This window comes from Carassius carassius, chromosome 11, assembly GCF_963082965.1.
Source record: "Carassius carassius chromosome 11, fCarCar2.1, whole genome shotgun sequence".
In the NCBI taxonomy this organism is placed as follows: Eukaryota; Metazoa; Chordata; class Actinopteri; order Cypriniformes; family Cyprinidae; genus Carassius; species Carassius carassius.
In genome coordinates this window covers 22,348,629-22,372,613 of record NC_081765.1, presented here as the reverse complement: position 1 = coordinate 22,372,613, position 23,985 = coordinate 22,348,629, and the positions used below count along the sequence as shown (strand labels likewise).

General features: G+C 36.2%; 2 protein-coding genes across 2 annotated transcripts; one reads left to right on the top strand and one right to left on the bottom strand.

Annotated features, from left to right (window-relative positions):
* The first annotated feature begins 13,092 nt into the window (after positions 1–13,092).
* On the top strand, positions 13,093–16,563 carry LOC132153273 (coagulation factor IX-like). The gene is made up of 11 exons (XM_059562659.1): positions 13,093–13,181; positions 13,376–13,523; positions 13,672–13,819; positions 13,918–14,175; positions 14,289–14,434; positions 14,538–14,548; positions 15,215–15,289; positions 15,460–15,607; positions 15,770–15,938; positions 16,016–16,276; positions 16,381–16,563. Exons 1-11 carry the CDS (start codon positions 13,136–13,138, stop codon positions 16,528–16,530), a joined length of 1,560 nt encoding a protein of 519 aa, XP_059418642.1. The 5' UTR covers positions 13,093–13,135; the 3' UTR covers positions 16,531–16,563.
* Positions 16,564–21,899: 5,336 nt separating this feature from the next.
* Positions 21,900–23,722, bottom strand: rabl3 (RAB, member of RAS oncogene family-like 3). The gene is made up of 8 exons (XM_059561237.1): positions 23,607–23,722; positions 23,248–23,339; positions 23,028–23,157; positions 22,785–22,899; positions 22,523–22,673; positions 22,306–22,377; positions 22,128–22,166; positions 21,900–21,956 (listed from the first exon to the last, which is right to left on the bottom strand). The coding sequence occupies exons 1-8, from the start codon at positions 23,650–23,652 to the stop codon at positions 21,900–21,902; spliced, it is 702 nt and encodes a 233-aa protein (XP_059417220.1). The 5' UTR covers positions 23,653–23,722.
* Between the last annotated feature and the right edge of the window lie 263 nt (positions 23,723–23,985).

The window sequence follows — 23,985 nt, the reverse complement described above, 5'->3', positions numbered from 1 at the left end:
CGCGATTGTCTAAGACTGGTCAGCTAGCTCAGAATGTGCTCTGGTTGTATTGTAAACAATGACGTCCACTATATTGCTTATCAATTTGAGCCTGATTGAGACTCAGAGAATATTAATGAAGAGGATCATGCAGAACCTGTGCAAGCCCCGCTCTTAATTGTATGTTTGTTAGTTGTTGTCTCATACTTTTAGAAACGCTATTGTTTTTTAGATTCTACTGCTTCTGTAAGCTTTTAATTTGGCAGGCTTTCATTTGATACAGGAACTATTCGAGCCGTTCAGGCCAGACTGGGGAGAGAGAGGTGTCATAATGTAAAATATAAAAAATGAATAAATAAAAAATTCTGAGCCTGAATAATAATGAACCTGTTCTAGTACACCCCCAAAACAAAATCGACTTTGTAAAAGCGCATAATAGGACCCCTTTAAAGGAATGGCTGCATACACATTTCCTTATTACTGTAAATACAAGAAATACACTGAAGTCTATATGAAAATATCTGCCTTCCTAAAAAAGGTTTTTATTTTTTTTATTTTTTAAACCTGTATACCGTTTCACAAACAAGGCTTAAAGGAACACTCCACTTCTTTTGAAAATAGGCTCATTTTCCAAGTCTCTTAGAGTTAAAAGGCTGAGTTTCACCGTTTTTTAATCCATTCAGCCAATCTCCAGGTCTGGTGATTGCACTTTTAGCTTAGCTTAGCATAATCATCGAATCTGATTAGACCGTTAGCATCCCCCTCAAAAATGACCAAAGAGTTTATGTACAGTATTTATCCTATTTAAAACTTGACTCTTCTGTAGTTACATCGTGTACTAAGACCGACGGAAAATGAAAAGTTGAGATTTTTTAGGCAGATATGGCTAAGAACAAGTGAAAGTGACGTGACATACAGTCAAGTATGGTGACCCATACTCAGAATTCGTGCTCTGCTTTTAACCCATCCAAGTGCACACACACAGCAGTGAACACACACACACACACTGTGAACACACACCCGGAGCAGTGGGCAGCCATTTATGCTGCGGCGCGCGGGGAGCAGTTGGGGGTTCAGTGCCTTGCTCAAGGGCACCTAAGTCGTGGTATTGAAGTCGGAGAGAGAACTGTACATGCACTCCCCCCACCTACAATTCCTGCCGGCCCGAGACTCGAACTCACAACCTTTCGATTGCGAGTCCGACTCTAACCATTGGGCCACGACTTCCCCAATACTCTCATTCCAGCATAATAATCAATAAACAGATTTAATAATTTTAATAATCAATTTAATAATCAATAAACTGCAGATTTGCTTTATTCAACATCAAGAAGATGGAGCCCTTTCTTTCCTTGTTCAAGCTCTTGTTCTGTCCAGTCTGGACTATTGCAATGCCCTCTTGGCAGGTCTTCCAGCCAATTCCATCAAACCATTACAATTAATTCAGAACGTGGCAGCAAGATTAATTTTAAATGAGCCAAAAAGAATACATGTCACACCTCTGTTTATCAATTTGCACTGGCTTCCAGTAGCTGCTCGCATAAAATTCAATGCATTGATGTTTGCCTACAAAACTACCACTGTCTCTGCACCCATTTACCTAAATTTGTTACTTCAGACTTATGTGCCCTCTAGAAGCTTGCGTTCTGCAAGTGAACGTTGCTTGATTGTGCCATCCCAAAGAAGCACAAAGTCACTTTTATGGACTTTTAAACTAAATGTTCCCTCCTGGTGGAATGACCTCCCCAACTCTATCCGGACAGCTGAGTCCTTAGCCATTTTCAAGAATCGGCTAAAAACACATCTTTTCCATCTTTATTTGACCCCCTCTAACTTTAGCACTAACTATTCTAATTCTATTCTTAAAAAAATCGAACTACCTTTCTAATCTTTTTGTATTCTATTTTCTTTTCATTTATTATGCAATTGTATGTGTGTGTGTGTGTGTGTGTGTGTAAAGACCTCTAGCTTGCTCTATTCTTTTTTTTTTTATTCTATCTGTTTTCTTTTTATTTATTATATAATTTAAAATCCCATGCTACGTGTACTGTGTTAACCTAACTGAGACTTGTTGTAGCACTTATATATCATTGCTCTTTTTGTTGTTTTTGATTGCTTCCACTGTCCTCATCTGTAAGTCGCTTTGGATAAAAGCGTCTGCTAAATGAATAAATGTAAATGTAAATAAACTTTGCTTGCATATGATGGATGCAGCTGGCACAATGATATCACGCAGTGTCTGAAAATTGTGCCCAGCTACTTCGTGTAGTTGCAGAGTTGCTGGGACTATTTTCAGGCACTGTGTAGTGTAAGAATCTATAGTCTGCCCGACACAGATTCCACTCCACAATATGTTTGATCATGCTCATTTCCCAAAATGGCTTAATTATTATAGAGAAGAAGTCAACAGTTATGTTGTTTGTAGACCATTTGGGATGATCACATTCTAAGGAAATGGTTACCAATTGTAGAATGGTAGCAGGTGTGGGACACTGAGAACTACCTCAGACAAAAGGGATGTCAGAACTTAATTAACGTAAGAGCATAACTGTAAGGACAGGAGCAACTTCATTTACATTAAGGGTAGTAATAAGTGTATAAAACATTTGAGCTTAGGATATTCCTGGTTCATTCTGACTCCATTGAACCCAAGGTACAACATGTACTTTGTCATTGCTATGCTGTAATAAAAATCTTCATCAAGATCTTCAACGTCCTAATCGCTTTTCCTAACAGTAATATCACTCAATAATATAACTCTTTGGTCATTTTTGAGGAAGATGCTTACAGTCTAATCAGATTCAATGATCTATGCTCAGACCCGGAGATCGACTGAATCTATTTGAAAATGGTAAAACTCAACTGTTTAATTCTAGGGAAGTTGGAAAATGTTCCTTTAAGCTTAAGATTTTAGACACAGATTTTAGTCCTGGACTAAATTGCATGAGCTGTTTCGACTAAAAGCCAGTTGCACTGAGATATCTTAAAATTTGTCAGTGTTATTGTTTTGTCTCAAGATGCACACCAGTATTGTTTTCAAATCACATTTATAAAAGCTACTTAAATTCCCTAATTGAACTAAAACTTAATCCTGGCTTAGTCTAAGCCCTGTCTTGTGAAACTGTATTCTCAGCATCAGCCGTTGGCTGAACGTCTGATGCATATGGCAAAACAAAAGTGGAAACACTTCAGGTGTTTCCAAGTAGTCATCGGATTGGTTGATTTATACAGGATATCTGGAAGACATCTGTGTCACGTTCTTTAGGGTTCCGCCTGGAAACAGATGCTGTGCCGCCAAACTCCCTCACAACAGAAGAAAGCTGTGGTGTTTACAACTGTGATGAAGAGCACTTATCAGGATCAACTAAATGCTGGATTCTCAAAAATATGTAAAATATTTAAAGTTCATGGCACAGAATCCTTAAAGGGGTCATATGATGCTATTTAAAGATCATTATTTTGTGCATTTGCTGTAACCGATTACGTTGACATGCCTTAATGTTCAAAAACAAATTTTTTTTTTAAATACTGTACATTATTGTAGTTCCTCTATGTCCTGCTTCTCTCAAACGCGTTGTTTTCTACAAAGCCGCTCCTACATAATGTCCTTAGTTTTACCATCAGTTCAAGCCCGAAAAGGGAACAGAGCCGAGTGAAAGACACAGTGATGATGCTCGTATGGATATGCTTACTTCACTGTGAGTGACACTGTCTGCGATACTCTACACGGCGTAAAACTCCACATTTGAACAGTCAATATCAAATAATTAAACTATTAAGAAAGCATACTTACAGGAGCTGATTCAGAATAAGCACCAGATTGTCATAGGAAAGTCGGAATTGCCCCTTTTTCTTTTTTTTTTTTTAAATAGCCTTTCCACAGCCACCCATGTAGCTTGCAAAGTTTGTAGCCTTGAATGTTCAATATTAGCCTCTCCTAGGCTCACAAAACTGCCATCCATAAAATGCATTCGAACAAAAAATATTTTACAATCTGGCTTGTTCTGTTCTGTTAATCTTAAATCTTAAATGATTCCTCATTGCATCTACTTTTGCAAGGTCAAATAAAGTGCTTTTACTTTCGCACAGAAACACAGCATCTCCCTGAAATGTCTGCATCAAGACTACTGCGGTTCCTGAAACCATGCCTTCTTTCTTTGCATGGACATTTAGGCAGCATTACGCAGATATTTCCACATAATGACATAGACATGTGGGGGCGTTTTTGAATGAGCGTTTTAGCCCGGTCTGGATCAGCCTTCTCTTTTAGATAGAATAAATCAATTTTTGGGAGATTTTGAGCTTTGTAACTCTGCAGAACTTATGCACAAATAGCTAAATAACACACAAAAATAAAAGGGAAAAAAATATTTGCATCATATGAACCCTTTAAAATATGTCAGAGAGTTTTACACACCAATTTGTTATTGTGGTGACATTTCCACGGCCTGAAACATTCCGCTAAACAAAACGAACTGTAATTGGTTGTTTGACATGTCTGTCAAACGGCCTCATGGGCAGGCCTTGGCCAAAGAAAGCTGTCATGGATTCCAGACCTTCAGCCATCAGTCTGAAGGTCTGGCTATGTGACACTAGTGAAACCGAGTAATTATTAATTAACCTTTTTTTTTTTTTTTTTTTTTTACTAATTCTTGTCTGATCCCTGATGCTATTTCCATATGGAATGTCATACAAATGGTTAAGAATAATATATTTGACCTTTTTTCTCTGTATTGCTTACAGGGCTGTCTTCAGGTGGGCCCACTAAGGTCCTCTATGATAACCTACTTATTGGACTGGCCTTCTTAATTTGCATATGAATAATGAAAAGAAAAACATTTACGTCTCACGAAATAAAAGTTATTAAAAAAGACATGCAAATTAAAGTGCAAATAATTATCAGATTTTGCAAGAAACCTTGTACAGTACTAAGACAAAAATAAAAGCATCTGTAGAACTTTGGTCAAGTCAAGTCAAGGCACCTTTATTTATATAGCGCTCTAAACAAAATACATTGCGTCAAAGCAACTGAACAACATTCATTAGGAAAACAGTGTCAATAATGCAAAATGATAGTTAAAGGCAGTTCATCATTGAATTCAGTGATGTCATCTCTGCTCAGTTTAAATAGTGTCTGTGCATTTATTTGCAATCAAGTCAATGATATCGCTGTAGATAAAGTGACCCCAACTAAGCAAGCCAGAGGCGACAGCGGCAAGGAACCGAAACTCCATCGGTGACAGAATGGAGAAAAAAACCTTGGGAGAAACCAGGCTCAGTTGGGGGGCCAGTTCTCCTCTGACCAGACGAAACCAGTAGTTCAATTCCAGGCTGCAGCAAAGTCAGATTGTGCAGAAGAATCATCTGTTTCCTGTGGTCTTGTCCTGGTGCTCCTCTGAGACAAGGTCTTTACAGGGGATCTGTATCTGGGGCTCTAGTTGTCCTGGTCTCCGCTGTCTTTCAGGGCAATAGAGGTCCTTTCTAGGTGCTGATCCACCATCTGGTCTGGATACGTACTGGATCCGGGTGACTGCAGTGACCCTCTGATCTGGATACAGACTGGATCTGGTGGCTACGGTGACCTCGGAATAAGAAAGAAACAGACAAATATTAGAGTAGATGCCATTCTTCTAATGATGTAGCAAGTACATAGGGTGTTATGGGAAGTGTTCCCGGTTCCGGTTTACCTAATTAATGCAGCCTAAAAATCCTTTAACGGATTTGGATATTAAAAGCATATTACTATGTTATGTGTAAGCCAGGTTAAAGAGATGGGTCTTTAATCTAGATTTAAACTGCAAGAGTGTGTCTGCCTCTCGAACAATGTTAGGTAGGTTATTCCAGAGTTTAGGCGCCAAATAGGAAAAGGATCTGCCGCCCGCAGTTGATTTTGATATTCTACGTATTATCAAATTGCCTGAATCTTGAGAACGTTGCGGACGTAGAGGATTATAATGTAAAAGGAGCTCATTCAAATACTGAGGTGCTAAACCATTCAGGGCTTTATAAGTAATAAGCAATATTTTAAAATCTATATGATGTTTGATAGGGAGCCAGTGCAGTGTTGACAGGACTGGGCTAATATGGTCATACTTCCTGGTTCTAGTAAGAACTCTTGCTGCTGCATTTTGGACTAGCTGTAGTTTGTTTACTAAACGTGCAGAACAACCACCCAATAAAGCATTACAATAATCTAACCTTGAGGTCATAAATGCATGGATTAACATTTCTGCATTTGACATTGAGAGCATAGGCTGTAATTTAAATATATTTTTGAGATGGAAAAATGCAGTTTTACAAATGCTAGAAACGTGGCTTTCTAAGGAAAGATTGCGATCAAGTAGCACACCTAGGTTCCTAACTGATGACGAAGAATTGACAGAGCAACCATCAAGTCTTAGACAGTGTTCTAGGTTATTACAAGCAGAGTTTTTAGGTCCTATAATTAACACCTCTGTTTTTTCAGAATTTAGCAGTAAAAAATTACTCATCATCCAGTTTTTTATATCGATAATGCATTCCATTAGTTTTTCAAATTGGTGTGTTTCACCAGGCCGCGAAGAAATATAGAGCTGAGTATCATCAGCATAACAGTGAAAGCTAACACCATGTTTCCTGATGATATCTCCCAAGGGTAACATATAAAGCGTGAAGAGTAGCGGCCCTAGTACTGAGCCTTGAGGTACTCCATACTGCACTTGTGATCGATATGATACATCTTCATTCACTGCTACGAACTGATGGTGGTCATATAAGTACGATTTAAACCATGCTAATGCATTTCGACTGATGCCAACAAAGTGTTCAAGTCTATGCAAAAGAATGTTGTGGTCAATTGTGTCAAACGCAGCACTAAGATCCAATAAAACTAATAGAGAGATACACCCATGATCAGATGATAAGAGCAGATCATTTGTAACTCTTAAGGAGAGCAGTCTCAGTACTATGATACGGTCTAAATCCTGACTGGAAATCCTCACATATACCATTTTTCTCTAAGAAGGAATATAATTGTGAGGATACCACCTTTTCTAGCATCTTGGACAGAAAAGGGAGATTCGAGATTGGTCTATAATTAACTAGTTCTTTGGGGTCAAGTTGTGGTTTTTTGATGAGAGGCTTAATAACAGCCAGTTTGAAGGTTGGTGACAATGAGGAATTAATAATAGTCAGAAGAGGATCTATGACTTCTGGAAGCACCTCTTTTAGGAGCTTAGATGGTATAGGGTCTAACATACATGTTGTTGGTTTAGATGATTTAACAAGTTTATACAATTCTGCCTCTCCTATAGTAGAGAATGAGTGGAACTGTTCCTCAGGGGGTCTATAGTGCACTGTCTGATGTGATACTGTAGCTGACGGCTGAATGGTTGCAATTTTATCTCTAATAGTATCAATTTTAGAAGTAAAGTAGTTCATAAAGTCATTACTGCTGTGGTGTTGGGAAAAGTCAACACTTGTTGAGGCTTTATTTTTCGTTAGTTTAGCCACTGTATTGAATAAATACCTGGGGTTATGTTTGTTTTCTTCTAAAAGAGAAGAAAAGTAATCGGATCTAGCAGTTTTTAATGCTTTTCTGTAGGATAGGTTACTTTCCCGCCAAGCAATACGAAATACCTCTAGTTTGGTTTTCCTCCAGCTGCGCTCCATTTTTCGGGCTGCTCTCTTTAGGGTGCGAGTATGCTCATTATACCATGGTGTCAAACTGTTTTCCTTGACTTTCCTTAAGCGTAAAGGAGCAACTTTATTTAAAGTGCTAAAAAAGAGAGAGTCCATAGTTTCTGTTACATCATCAAGTTGTTCTGAGGTTTTGGATATGCTAAGGAATTTGGATACATCAGGAAAATAACTTAAAAAGCAGTCTTTTGTGGTAGAAGTGATGGTTCTTCCATACTTGTAACAAGAAGTAGAATTTACAATTTTGGCTATATGAAGTTTGCACAGAACTAAATGATCTGAGATATCATCACTTGGCTGAATAATTTCAACACTATCAACATCAATTCCATGTGACAGTATTAAATCTAGAGTATGATTTCGACAATGAGTAGGTCCTGAAACGTGTTGTCTAACACCAATAGAGTTCAGAATGTCTATAAATGCTGATCCCAATGCATCGTTTTCATTATCAACGTGGATATTAAAATCACCAACTATTAAAACTTTATCTGCAGCCAGAACTAACTCGGATGTAAAATCACCAAACTCTTCAATAAAGTCTGTATGGTGCCCTGGTGGCCTGTATACAGTAGCCAGTACAAACATAACAGGGGATTTATCATTAACATTTGTTTCTCTGGATAATGTTATATGAAGCACCATTACTTCAAACGAGTTATACTTGAAGCCTGCCCTCTGAGAAATCCTGAAAACGTAGTTATAAATCGAAGCAACACCTCCACCTTTGCCTTTTAGACGCGGCTCATGTTTATAACAGTAATCTTGGGGGGTAGACTCATTTAAAATAATATAATCATCAGGTTTTAGCCAGGTTTCTGTCAAACAGAGTACATATATATTATGATCAGTGACCATATTATTTACAAAAAGTGTTTTCGTAGAAAGCGATCTGATATTCAATAAGCCAAGCTTTATCATTTGTTTATCCATATTGCTTCTGTTTTTTATTTGTTGAACCTTAATTAAATTGTTAATCTTAACTTGGTTTGGACGTTTTTTGTATTTTCTAGTTCAGGGAACAGACACCGTCTCTATAGTGTGATATCTAGGTGAAAAAGTCTCTATGTGCTGAGAATTAACTGACCTCTGTGACTGGAGGCAGCTAGCAGACGGTCGGTTTAGCCAGTCTGTCTGCTTCCTGACCTGGGCCCCAGTTAGTCAAGTATAAACACTAAGACTATTTGCCATATTTCTAGAGAGAAGAGTGGCGCCACCCCGGGAGGGATGAAGACCATCTCTTTTCAACAGGTCAGGTCTGCCCCAAAAGCTCGTCCAATTGTCTATAAAACCTATGTTATTCTGTGGGCACCACTTAGACATCCAGAAATTGAGTGATGACAATCTGCTATGCATCTCATCACCACGGTAAGCAGGGAGGGGACCAGAGCATATTACAGTGTCTGACATCGTGCTTGCAAGTTCACACACCTCTTTAATGTTATTTTTAGTGATCTCCGACTGGCGAAGTCGAACATCATTAGCGCCAACATGAATAACAATCTTACTGTATTTACGCCAACACTTTTAAATTTGCCAAGATGTCAGGCGCTCTGGCTCCCGGTAAACATTTGACTATGGTGGCTGGTGTCTTTATATTCACGTTCCGTACAATAGAATCACCAATAACTAGAGCACTTTCATCAGGTTTCTCAGTGGGTGCATCACTGAGTGAGGAGAACCTGTTTAATGTTTTGATCGGAACAGAAGAGCGGTGTTTTGACCCACGACTACGCTGCCTCACCGTCACCCAGTTGCCCTGCTGCAGGGGCTCTGTTTCCGGAACCGAACAATGTATAGGAATCCCTGAGCTAGACGCATCCAAAGCCGTATCTAGAGCCCTAACATTCTTACTGTCCTCAATTAAAGTTTGGATGCGTGTCTGGTCCACAGGAAGTTACAGGAAGTTACAGAGCATTGTTGATTCTTGATGTTGAAAGGTATAGATTATCATACCATTACATCTAAAATGTTATGAAATAACAGAAATGTTGTGCTTTCAGCTAGGTAACTGCAAATATTAAAATGTCCACACAAAAGTAATGCAAAGTATAAATGTAATGAGGGTTTAGAAATCACTCCATGTATGCTACAAACATCTCCTCTAAAAAGACTCAGACAAAATATGTTTCTTTGGTTACCACTACAGCCCATCAACTTACACTTTACTTGATAACTTACTCTTTTCCAGTAACTCTCATTTATTAGTCAGTCTACTACTACTTCTGAATTATGGCTTACTTGTTATTTTGAACACACATTTGTGGTTTGAGGTAAGAGAGGGAGGGGTTACTACTAGTGAGAGTAAAGAGTAGGTTCGAGTAGATTGGCAGCAATTAATGCTTAAGCGCAGGCTGTTGCACCATGGTTCATTATTATTTTCTTCTCCTTGTTATTTCCTTGGCTGGTAAGATATGATTCATTTATTTTTTCCATAATTTGTAGTGTGCCAGAATTGGTATTGTATTTGTAAAAATGTTGGAAAACTAATAAATATTTAAAGCTATAAATATAGAGTCTTGTAATGGTGTGAGTTTCTCATGTTTTTGTTACAGCTGGGATGGAAAGTGATATTATTGGAGGAAAATAGGCTAAACCTCATTCCAGGCCATACATGGCATCTATTCAGATCAACAAACATCACACATGTGGAGGGATGCTGATCAGAGAGGATTATGTACTGACAGCGGCCCACTGTTTGAAGTGAGTATGTCCCCGGCTGCATTTGAAGGAATACTTATGATGCTTTTCAAAAAGACTGTTGTAGCCTCAGTACTTTTAGTTTATCTGTAAATATGTGTTTTTCAATTGCTTAAAGACCAAAACACCTTCATTATGGTTTTTGATTTTTTTCGACAGCCGTAGTGTCTTCTCTCATCAAGATCACTTTGAGGTTGTTCTGGGAGCTCACAACCTCACGCAGAAGGAGAAGAGCCAGCAGAGAATCCCAGTGAGGAAATACATCCGACATCCTATGTTTGAACGGAACAAGGAGATGGACTACAGTTATGATATCATGTTACTAAAGGTATTTTCACCTTTGTCTACTGTAACTCTGTATTATGCACTTTGTTTGCTCTCTTTAAATTATTATGCTATTTGCAGCTGAGGAACAAAGCCGAACTGAGCAAATATGTGAAAGTTCAGCCTCTTCCTAAGAAGAATGGAAAAACACCAGCTAATGTTCATTGCTCCATTGTTGGTTGGGGGTTGAAAACCCGAAATGGAAACCAGGCATCAGATGTGATGCGCGAAGTCAGTCTCAAACTGGAGGAGAACTCAATATGTGAAAACAAGTGGCAGCACTACTTCAACTCTGAGAGAATGATCTGCAGTGTTTCAGATGGGAAACATGCTTTTTGTACGGTATTGTCATATTATATTATATTATATTATATTATATTATATTATATTATATTATATTATATTATATTATATTATATCATATCAAGGTATTTCTCTATCCATCTTATTCATAGAGGGATTCAGGGAGTCCTCTTATCTGCAATGCTAAACCACAAGGAATTGCTTCATATACCTTGCGACTGTACAAATGAATCATATCCTCAAGTTTATGTTAAAATCTCCTACTTCCTCCCCTGGATTAAAAAGAAAATTAAAATGAATGAATGAATTGAATGAAATTAATTCAATAATGAATTAATTAATTTTAAATTGGGTTTTTGCATTAAACCTATTTTTTTCTCTTTTAAGTTTTTTTTTCTATTTTTTTTTCCTGCTGCAACTGTCAAAACCTCTGTGCATTTTTTAGCCTGTTTGAGTTTACTAATAAAAAGGTGATAAGTAAGTAAGTCTATGACCTTGAAACCCCTATAAATAAAAGTCACTGCAATATTCATTAAACTATTAGATGACCGCATGTAGATCACAAAATGAAACAGTAATTTGCTAATAATAATTGCTTAGAATATAATGCATTTTTACATATACTGTAGGTTCCATATATGTGCCATAATAGCGGCAAGAGCCAATCAGATCAATACACAAGACGCTGTGGTGGTGATTAAACGATTAAAACTAAATTAGTAGTCCTCCTGTAGGCAAGCAGATGGCTATGAACACAATGCGAACGTTTAATGTGGCCTAATAACAGACTAAGATGATAAAGACAATTCAGTAGGCCTAGCCTATATGTCTTGTTGTTGACTCAACGTATATACAGACCAGCAAATATGAACGTGCATTATGAAATGCATTAAGCGATTTTAAAAGGACCAGCTCTGCACAGGCAAGCAGACGAGTACAGAACGCAGTGCGTTAAATTGTACATTAAACGTTTTCCTCCTATAGAAAATCATTATAAATAAAACACATAATGTAGCTTAATGGACAAAGACAGTAATATAAACGAGTTGTAGACAGTTTATTCTATATGGAAAAATGCTTAACGCGAAACTTTGCGCGTTGCGTTTATTCACCACCACAGCTTCTTGTCAGAGAGTGCAACTAGCGATTGCAAGTGACATTGTAATTTAGTTTATTTTTTCTTGTCTTCACCACCTGGCTACTGTTATAAAATTTTGGGAAATTCAAACAAAAAGTAAAAAAAAAAAAATTTCAATAAAATAAAAAATAAAGACTGCAAGTGATGTCACTAGCGGAAGTGCAAGTGTCTGAGAGTGCAAGTGCAAGTCTGCAGCCAGACCCTCTTGAAAAAAAAGGTGGAAACTTGAGAACACACTCAAATGATTCACCAGAATGGGCAAACTGACTCAGAGTATGAATGGGTTTGTGGGCCAAAAGAAAACGACATCACAGCCTTCATCTCACAACTTACTGACTGACACACAATAAGCAACATGACAAGGTGGGAGGTTTTATACTACAGACATTGATAATTAGATCTCTAATCTATCTCTAGAGCATTCATGTGGAGGTTATATTGTTCACATAGAGATACTGCCTATTCCCTGATGGTATTTCCATAATTATGGAATGTCATGCATATGGTTAAGCATATACTCCAACCAAATAAAACTACAGTTCTGTCATTATTTACTCACCCTCATGTTGTTTCAAACTTATATGACTTTCTTCTGTCAAGCATAAAGGCGATATTTTGAAAAATAAAATTTTTGGTCCATATAATGGAGGTCAATGGTCACCAAAACTGTTTGGTTTCCAACATTCCTCAAATATCTCCTTTTGTGTTCTGCAGACGAAAGCACATAATGCAGGTTTGGAATGATATGGGACAGTAAATGACGACTGGACATTTTTGGTTTTTAGATGTTCACTGTACTTTAAAAAACAAACACACAAACAAACAAAAAAATTCTGAGAACTCACTATTATTAATACATGCAAATTAGATCTTTCCCCTACAAATTTCCATTGTGTGCTTTCATATGTGTGGGGTATATAGGTGACATGAGTCTCTGACCTACATACTCTGTCACATATAAGTAGACCACACTAAGGGTCAAATTCCATTCCTGCATCAGCATAGTCGTACATCATGCTGCTCACCGTCTGTCTCCTGCTTTCTGTCTTCTCTCTGTCTGGTAAGACATTCATGTCTTACATCAATAAGGCTGATTCTTTTGGGAGGAATGTTTTAATTGAATGCTATTCATTTATCAGACGTATTTCTGTATGTATCCGCACATTATTTGTGTTAATCAATGCCTTGCAAGAAGTTTCAGTGATTTATTTATGAAAAATTTAAATCAAAACCTTTTGTATCATGATCACACAGGAGGGTTAGAGAGTGGAATTGTAGGTGGCAACGAGGTTAAACCTCACTCCAGACCATACATGGCATCTCTTCAGTATAGAAGACAGCATAAGTGTGGAGGGATGCTGATAAGTGATGATTATGTGCTGACTTCGGCTCACTGTTTGGAGTGAGTATATACAATTAATAAGTATTCAAAAATATTTGACTATGATGAGGTATTGTAGACTGTATCTGGATTGTTTTAAACGGTGTACTAACATGATGCTCTGCAGTTAAAACCAATTAAAATAACCTCAACAATGTATGTTTCACAGCAAGACCACCAACTTCTTAGAAGTTGTTCTGGGAGCTCACAATATTAGCCAGAACGAGGACAGCCAGCAGATTATCCAAGTAGACAAGTACATCAGACATCCTAAGTATGAGAATGATGGCTTGACCTATGATATCATGTTACTAAAGGTATTATTGGTGCTCAAATGGTCCTTTTTTGGGTGGATCATAAATGTTTATAATTTGTTTTTTAAACTCAGAGCTATTCACTACCTGAAATGTTACAGATGAAGACCAAAGCCGTGCGAAATGAGTTTGTGGATGTTATTGAGCTGCCTAAAAACAATGAGGGTATTCCTGCCCATGTGGAGTGCTCCATTGCTGGCTGGGGCATGAAAAAACCTGGAGGAAGAGCCTCAGATGTTCTGTGGGAAGTCAGCCTCAAACTGCAGTTTAGCTTTGAATGCAAAAACAAGTGGAAACACCACTTCAACTCTGAGAAAATGATCTGTAGTGTCTCAGATGGGAAAAGGGCGTTCTGTCAGGTACTACTGCAACTATCACTTTTGATAATTAACAAAAAAATGATGTCATCTTATATTTCACATAATTTCACATTGTGGCAGCTACATTTGAAGTCTTTCATTTGTTTCTTTAGGGTGATTCTGGCGGTCCTCTGTTTTGTGACTCTGAACTTAAAGGAATGGCTGCATACACATATCCTTATGACTGTACATACAAGAAATACCCTGAAGTCTATATGAAAATATCTGCCTTCCTCCCGTGGATTAAACAAAACATTAAGTGATCGAAATAGCATAATTTACGCACACAAATTATCCATCATGTATTTAAGCCTAAAAAGCTCTTTTACTAATTCTTGGCTATTCCCTGATGCTCTATCCAGAATTATGGAATGTCGTGCAAATGGTTAAAAACAATTTATTTTTACTTTTTCTTTTTCTCAGTCCTCTATGATATAACCTACTTAATTTGCATATAAATTTTAAAAAGCAAATTTACATCTCACAAAATGAAAGATATTGAAAAGACAAACATATTGAAATGCATAATGCAAATTGAAGCAAAACCTGTACAGTCCCAAGTCAAAAATAAAAGCAGCTGTAGAACTTCCTGGTCCACAGGAAGTTACAGAACATTGTTGATTCTTGTTGATGAAGGTTATAGATTATCATACCATTATATATAAAATGCTAAGAAATGACAGAAAAGTTAGTAACTGCAATTATTAATTTGTCCTACAAAAGTAATACAAAGCACAAATGCAGTGATCTTCAATTTAGGGTTTAGAAATCACTCACTTCTTGTTACAAACACCTCCTCTAAAAAGAATGTGTGTTTCTTTGGGTACAACTACAACCCGACAACTTACACTTTACTTGATAACTTACTGTTTTCCTGTAACTCTCGCTTATTAGTCGGTCTACTACTACCTTCTGAATTATGGCTAGCCTACTTGTTTTTTTGAACACACATTTGTGGTTTGAGGTAAGAGAGGGAGGGGTTACTACTAGTGAGAGTAAAGAGTAGGTTTGAGTATTTTGGCAGCAATAAATGCTTAAGCACAGGCTGTTGGTTGGTTGGAAATTGGAACCATGGTTCATTATTCTTTTCTTCTCCTTGTTATCTCTTTGGCTGGTAAGATATCATTCATTCCTTTTTTTCCAATATTTGTATTGTGCCAGAATTTGTATTGTATTTGTTTATTTTATTTTTTTCAAAAGTAAAAATGTTGGAAAAATAATAAATATTTAAAGCTACAAGTATAAGTCTTGTAATGGTGTGAGTTTCTCATGTTTTTGTTACAGCTGGGATGGAAAGTGATATTATTGGAGGAAAAGAGGCTAAACCTCATTCCAGGCCATACATGGCATCTATTCAGATCAACAAATATCACACATGTGGAGGGATGCTGATCAGAGAGGATTATGTACTGACAGCGGCCCACTGTTTGAAGTGAGTATGTCCCAGGCTGCATGTGAAGGAATACTTATGATGCTTTTCAAAAAGACTGTTGTAGCCTCAGTACTTTTAGTTTATCTGTAAATATGTGTTTTAGTTATTCAATTGCTTAAAGATCAAAACACCTTCATTATGGTTTTTGATTTTTTTCGACAGCCGTAGTGTCTTCTCTCGTCAAGATCACTTTGAGGTTGTTCTGGGAGCTCACAACCTCACGCAGAAGGAGAAGAGCCAGCAGAGAATCCCAGTGAGGAAATACATCCGACATCCTATGTTTGAACGGAACAAGGAGATGGACTACAGTTATGATATCATGTTACTAAAGGTATTTTCACCTTTGTCTACTGTAACTCTGTATTATGCACTTTGTTTGCTCTCTTTAAATTATTATGCTATTCGCAGCTGAGGAACAAAGCCAAACTGAGCAAATATGTGAAAGTTCAGCCTCTTCCTAAGAAGAATGGAAAAACACCAGCTAATGTTCATTGCTCCATTGCTGGTTGGGGGTTGAAAACCCGAAATGGAAACCAGCCATCAGATGTGATGCACGAAGTCAGTCTCAAACTGGAGGAGAACTCAATATGTGAAAACAAGTGGCAGCACTACTTCAACTCTGAGAGAATGATCTGCAGTGTTTCAGATGGGAAACATGCTTTTTGTTTGGTATTATATTATATCATATCATATCATGTCATATCATATATCATATCATATATCATATCATATTATATTATATCAATGTATTTCTCTATCCATCTTATTCATAGGGGGATTCAGGGAGTCCTCTTATCTGCAATGCTAAACCACAAGGAATTGCTTCATATACCTTTAATGGCGACTGTACAAATGAATCATATCCTCAAGTTTATGTTAAAATCTCCTACTTCCTCCCCTGGATTAAAAAAAAAATTGGTTAAAATTCCACAAACAAATAAATAAATAAATAATCTGGGTTCTTGCATTAAAGGTGTTTTTGTTGTTATTTAACTTTTAAACTTTTTTTTAGCATGTTTAACCACTTGTTAATCTGCATTTAAATCTGCTAATGCATGCACAGTGGGTATAAAAAAGAATCACCCCCCTTTAAAATTATATAAAAAATAGTTTTGCTTAAATTGCAGTCTTAGAGTCGGACACAGTTTTTGTTTGGTCAGGCTTTATTCACTCAGTGCAACTTAGAACATACAAGTGAAATATATAACACCAACATGTTAGAAAAAAGAAACAACAACAGCAGAATCACAGAGTTGGAAAAATCATTTTGTTGAATCACCTTTTGCTTTATTTACAGCCTTCAGTCTGTTGAGATATGTTCTGTCTCTACTAACTTTGCACATCTAGACTTTGCAATATTTGCCCACTCTTCTTTGCAGAACTGCTCAAGTTCAGTTAAATTTGATGTTGACCGTTTGTGGACTGCAGTCTTCAAGTCATTCTGCAGATTTTCATTGGGTCAAGTCTCTCATTACTCCATGCAAGGACATTCAATTTTTTCTCCTTTAAAGCTGCAGTCCATAATTTTTTTTTTGGTTAAAAATGATCTAAAATCAATATTTGAGCAAGTACATTACCAGCCAGTGTTCAAAACTATCACCTTACTTTACCTTTTTTTTGTAAACAAAGAAGTTGTTCCGGCTACTAGGCTATGACATGTGAGGTGGTGCAAGTGGTGCATCGTATATAGCCTTTTCTCACAACAGCTAGAATAATTAAATGTCAAAAAAAAAATATTTTAATGGCGGATTGTAATCCAGAAAGGATTATATGAAACATTTGAATGAAATGAAATTATATTCCAGTTTTAAATGTGCTTCTGATTACAGATAGCCTGGGATTACACAAGATTTGTATTTTAAAGACAACCAGTTTGAAGGAAACATTGTTTTGACTACATCTGATCACAGTTTAAATTATTTTTTGGGTTGCACTTTATTTTACAGTACGTGTACTTACATGTACTTATAGTGTACTTACAGTGTATTTATCTAAGAAAGTCTGGTAATACAAGGTAATTACATGGGGTAGGGGTAGGTTTAGGGGTAGGTTCAGGGTTAGTACCTAGTTATTACATAGTTATTGTTATTACTATAATAAGTACATAGTATGTACATGGGGAACAGGATTGTAAAATAAAGTGCTACCATTTTTTGCACCCACTGTAGGCTTCATATATTTGCCATCATAGCTGCATGTGCCAATCTGATCAATCTTGTTACCTAAAATAGCAATGACAAAAAGAGTCAATTCAACAGCGAAAAACCTGTGTAGCCTGATTGCAGTTTTACATGCTTCACACTTTCACACTTTTTACTTTTAAATGGGCAAAATAAGTTGCACACATTTTGCTTTAAATAATGGTTATGTTAACTGTGTTGCGTTTCTGCAGAAACCTGTTGTTGCTCAACTCATTTCACACCTCTTTGCTCTCTGAGTGCTCTTGTGAAAATTCCACCTATGAAGCCCCTTTCTTTGCATGCAAGCATGTGGTGAGAGGTATGAAAACTAGAGGTGTATTTGAGCCAATGTTGAGAACGTTCTAGTTAGATGTCAATATGTCATATTCTAAACTTTCAAGGAATAGCATTTTGACATGTTGGTCCGTCTTATTGAATGTGGATCAATTAATTGACAACAAACTATTGATTCTATTCATTTAAATTTCCATATTTAAAATAAAAAGTTGAAATCCTATTAGGGCAATGACCAGGTCTCTGACACCTCTTTATTTATCTGGCAGATGACTATCAGAAATTATAAGTTCAAACTGTAGGTGATCACATAAAGTAAAGTGTATCTCATGCTTTCTCATCTGATAGATGACTGAATAAATTAGAAAGCATTTTGTGGTTGGTAATTTAATAACATGAAATTAAAAATATAACCATTTGTTAATAAAAAAAAAAAATTGACTAAATTTGTTTTAGATTTAATCAAATTACATGAACTATGTTGTCTTACCCAAGACAGATTAAACATTTTAGCTAATGTGACTGTCGCTGGCTGGATTCTAAATAAAAAGGAGAAAGTGCATCAAGGGATGCAGGAAGTCACTCTGTATCTGCCGCTCACCTCAGAATTAGAGAATCATGTGGCAGTGATAATTCAGTTCAGAAATATACATGTGTGGTCAGTTTTATTGACAAATAAGTCATCATAAATTATTTGCTGTTAACTATTTTTTAATTAAATAAATCGGTAACTTAAAAAGTCAATAATTAATTCCATAGCAACCAAAGACAAACCATCGAATAACACTAGTTTTATTGCTCAAAGGAATGCGGGCAGAGCAACTCTTAAGTCTCTCTAAAACAGACACATAATGCCCACAAAAATGCACTCTTCAATAATTCTTTCATAGGAAAACCTTTCTTAGCATGGACACACATACAGTATACTTCAGGTCATTGTGTATGTTGTTACTGTTTTTGTATATTGTCTTTTGTATCGTATACTGTATTATGCAAGCTTATGATAGAACCACTCGTTCATGTAATCTTACCTATATTTAATCTTACCATGTTTAGTATCTATGAATTCGTCTTCTGATGATCTAAAAGAGAGTTTATATTATATGTTTGTACATAGGCAATATATTAGTGTTCTAAGAATCTTTACTAATTTTGCATCAACACCCAATCGAGTTCCATATGCAAATTACCATGCCATGTTCAAATCACCATACCATGTTCAAACCCGGAAGAAGGTAATCGTGACTCCTACACCACCAAACTTCCAAACCATCAAGACATTTATTTGAGACTGCATCCCAACGCCCATTTATAGGCTAAGCCAATACATGGTGTCTATTCAGATCAACAAACATCACACATGTGGAGGGATGCTGATCAGAGAGGATTGTGTACTGACAGTGGCCCAGGCTGCATTATAATACTTTTCAAAATGATTTGAGACCTGCCTTGCCTTGAGACTTTTATTTCATGTGTAAATCTGTTAGCTCTTCAAATACATTAAGACCAAAATACCTTCATTAAACAGTTTAGATTTTTTTCCACAGCCGTAGTGTCTTCTCTAGAAGAGATCACTTTGAGGTTGTTCTGGGAGCTCACAACATCATGAAGAAGGAGAAGAGCCAGCAGTGAGTCCCAGTTAGGAAATACATTCAACATGCTATGTTTGAACGGAACAAGGAGATGGACTACAGTTATGATATCATGTTACTAAAGGTATTTTCACCTTCATCTATACTATGCACTTTGTTTGCTCTCTATAAATTATTTTGCTGTTTGCAGTTGAAGAACAAAGCCAAACTGAGCAAATTTGTGAACGTTATGCCTCTTTTTAAGAAGAATGGAAAAACACCAACTAATGTTCATTGCTCCATTATGAGTTGGGGGACGAAAACCCCAAAAGGAAACCAGGCATCAGATGTGATGCAGTCCAAAACTGTATGAGAACGCAAAATGTGAAAAAACGTGGCAGCTTATGTTCTCCTACTTCCTTCCTTGGATTAAAATGAAAATGAATGAATGAATTTTTACATTAAACGTTTTTCTTTTTTAGACTTTTAAGACTTTTGTTTTCCCTGCTGCAACTGTCAAAAGCCAAATTTATTTTTCAGCCTGTTTGAGTTTATTAATGAACAGGTGACAAGACTTGAATTCCATTAAGTGTTAATTAAATGACCATGAAATCACTAGAAATAACATTCACTAAAATATTAATTAAACCATTAGAAGACCACATGTAAATCACAAATGAAACTAATTTATTAATAATTGCTTAGAATATAATGTATTCTTACATATATGTTCCATATATGTGTCATAATAGATGCAAGAGCCAATCAGATCAATCTTAATATATAATAAGGAAAAGCGAGTCAATTCAACAGTGAAACCATGAAGCCTGACTGCAGTTTTGCATACTTTACACTCACACACTCATTGGTCTTTTAAACTGGCAGAACACAACAACTATATTTCACAGATTTAGTTTTAAATAATGGATATTTGAACTGTGCAGGGGCTGGTGTTGCTTGATACTTGTGTAATTAGTCTGTTCCTGCCAAAACCCCTTGCTTCCTGAGTGTTGTTGTGAAAAGTCCCCCTTTGTGTAAATTCCCCCGGTTTGTGGGCAAACCTGTGGTGAGTGATATGAAAACTAGGGGAGGTGTATTAGAGCCAAAGCCGAGAATTTTATTAAGGCGTCCATATGTCTGTTATATACCGTCTGTCTTATCAAGAGTAGATCCTTTCAGTGACAACCAACTACACTTGTAAATACAGAATATTTTCAGTATTTGAAATACACGAGTTCAAATCCTATTTGGGCAATGACCAGAGCTCTTATGGCAGATAAATGTCAGAGATCATTAGAGTTGGGGCTAATAGGAAGTAAAATGCATCTTATGCTTTCTTAAATGCTAGATGTCTGAATCACACCAAAGTATTTTGAGGTTGATAATTTATTAACACGAAATAAAATATATCAACCTTTTGCTATTTAAAAATATTCTGACTAACTATGTTTTAGATTTCCAGAAATTAAATTTTTACGTTACTAAGGAATAAAAAAAAAAAGAAGCTATAATGTAACTGTGAAAATGTATCAAGTGGGCCGCAGGAAGTCACTTGCAAACTGCTGCTCACCTCAGAATACAGATTCTTGTAGCAGCGGTGCTTAAGTTCAGAAATACATGAATATATGTATAATGAAGTGGAAAAAGAAGAGCCAAACAGTTTATTCAAATGTATCTTTATTGTTGATGTCTCAAGTAAATAGTTTTGTACATGCACAATATTAACTATTAATAAAATATTATAATTAACTTGCTAATATAGCAAAGAATTGTGAATCATTTATAATTTACAAAGATAAAAAAAAGGGATCTGTGAAAATATTAATTTCTTCCTTCAGATAACTGGTAACTAATCCGAAAGATTAAGCAGAACTGGTTCTTTTAATAAAAAATAAATAAAATAAAAACTCATCTTCTGAAATGATACTATAAACAGAGAAACTGTTTACATTAACTTTTACTTACAAAAAAAATCAACTCATGAAAATCACCTTTACAAACTGTAAACAAACATGACAAGGGAAGAGAAAGGGCATTTTTCCATTAAATATAAAAATGCAAATATCAGAATACAGGTTCACACAATTCACATAAACCCTTCTGTCATCTTAAGCTGATGTTAATGTTAAAAAAAAAAAATCAAAAGCAACCCTCCAACTGATAGGTCTGTGCAAAGGAACATGATGACAGAAGATTCTTCATATGCTTGTTCTAATCCCACCAACCCACAGTATTTGTACAGTACATTCAATCATTGTGCAGACTTTTGAAATTAAAGCGCCTCCTGTCGGTGAAACTCTGCATCTAAGGAGGAAAAAAAAATACTATTAACAAAAAAATTATAAAAATGCATTGCTCTATATTAAATTATAAATGAATTACATCTACAGTTTGATCTAGAATCTAGCAACAAGTAATTGTATTAAAGTAACATGTACACAAATGTGGTCACAAAAAGAGAAATTACAGTCTTACCTGGCTAGGGTCTCTTGTGAAGTATCTCTTTTCTATTACCTAAAGAGACAAAATAACAATTTTCACAAAATGAATATATGTTAATACACTGCATAGAGATACAGTATATCAGACATTTACACTAGGACAGAGAATCATACACATGGAAATACACATTGTGTTTCACTGAAGTCTCTACCTTGTCAAAGAACCGGCTCAATTTAACAGCATTTGATGATCCAGCAGCAAGATAACGTGGATTTGTACAATCCTGAGAAGAAAAGCAGGACAAAGCTCAGAATTCATAAGTGCGTAATCCCCAAAGGAGATTTAATAGAACAAATTGAAACAAGTTTTTTGCTTAATATCATTCTAGTTTGGGTTGAGACATTACAACAGCACTGAAAAGCACACACCAAATTAATCTCTTCCGCATTAAAGTCTTCAGATATAAAGGCAGTGCGGGTCAGGACGTCATTCCGCTTGTTTTCCGGGATCTGATCAAATTTGGTGCCAATTAGCAGAAGGGGAACTGAGTTCTCTGCAAACTGTTCTCGGTCATAATCCCTGCAAGTGCAAAACATCAGAATTATTTCCTTTTAACAGATCTAGGACCTATTAGACAAAATAAAGTATTCTCTCACTGCATTCTTATATATAAAGGTAACCTTTACTCACCCATTTGATACAATGATGCCAGTTGGAGAGGAGTCTTTGCTTAGTGCCTCCAGTGACCAGGGGTACAGATTCTGAGAGGATTTCTTATTGGTCAGATCATGAACTAAAATAATGCCTAGAAAGGAAATAAAAGAGAAGTGATTTAGCATTAAAGTAGACACCTTATAAATATCCCAGCATGCTTTTTTTTTTTTACATTTTATACATGTGAGAACAACTTTAATGCTGTGTCTGATACTTAACCATTTACAGAATTGTAAAACACAGCTCTGGTGCTCTTAACACTGCTGGCACTGCCAACAGATCCCCCAACGTCCCAGAGTTCAATGTAGTGTGTCTTCTCTTCTGGAGTGCCTTCTCTATAGTCATGAACCTGTGATAAAAAGCAAGAAAATGACTGCTATATAGGTTTATGATAATAACACAGTAAATTAATAATAATCACTGCGAATTGTCACTGTACCCTGACGTCCACTGAGCAGCCCACAGTCCATGACGGATTTCCCAAAACTTGATTCTGGCAGAATAAATGTACAAGAGAGGACTTCCCTACTCCTGTAAACAAACATAAAGTCACAATGATCACAACAAGAATAGTAATGAAGTATTAAAAAAAAAAAAAAAAACGCCGAAGTGTGGTTTCTCATGTTTAATATTCTCAAATAGTAATATTGTAGAAATCCAAGCAAATGTGTCAGGCTAATACTTCTAGCTCGAGTCGAATATTAGACATCACGCTAGTTTAAATTTACATTCACAATATATTTTGAGGAGATTACAGGAAAAACAAGGTCGATAGATATTTTAGATAAAACGTATTACCGGAATCTCCCAAAACCAACACCTTCACCCTATCCAAAGATGCCATTTCTTTCCGGAAGTAACTACACTGTCTCTCTGTCCGTGTATAAGAACAAAATAAAAGTAGCAGTTGGTGCAAAAAAAAAAAAAAAAAAAAAAAAGATTTTGGCCAGCACTGCCAGCCTTTCTAATTGTGCCATTAAGATAGATAGATATATAGATAGATATATAGATAGATAGATAGATAGATAGATAGATAGATAGATAGATAGATAGATAGATAGATAGATAGATAGATAGATAGATAACATTTCTGTATTTAATTGTAGCCCTTGTATGATTTGCAGTTGAATTGTATTCGCTCGTCTGTGTTAAACATCAACATTATTTAGCTTACCAG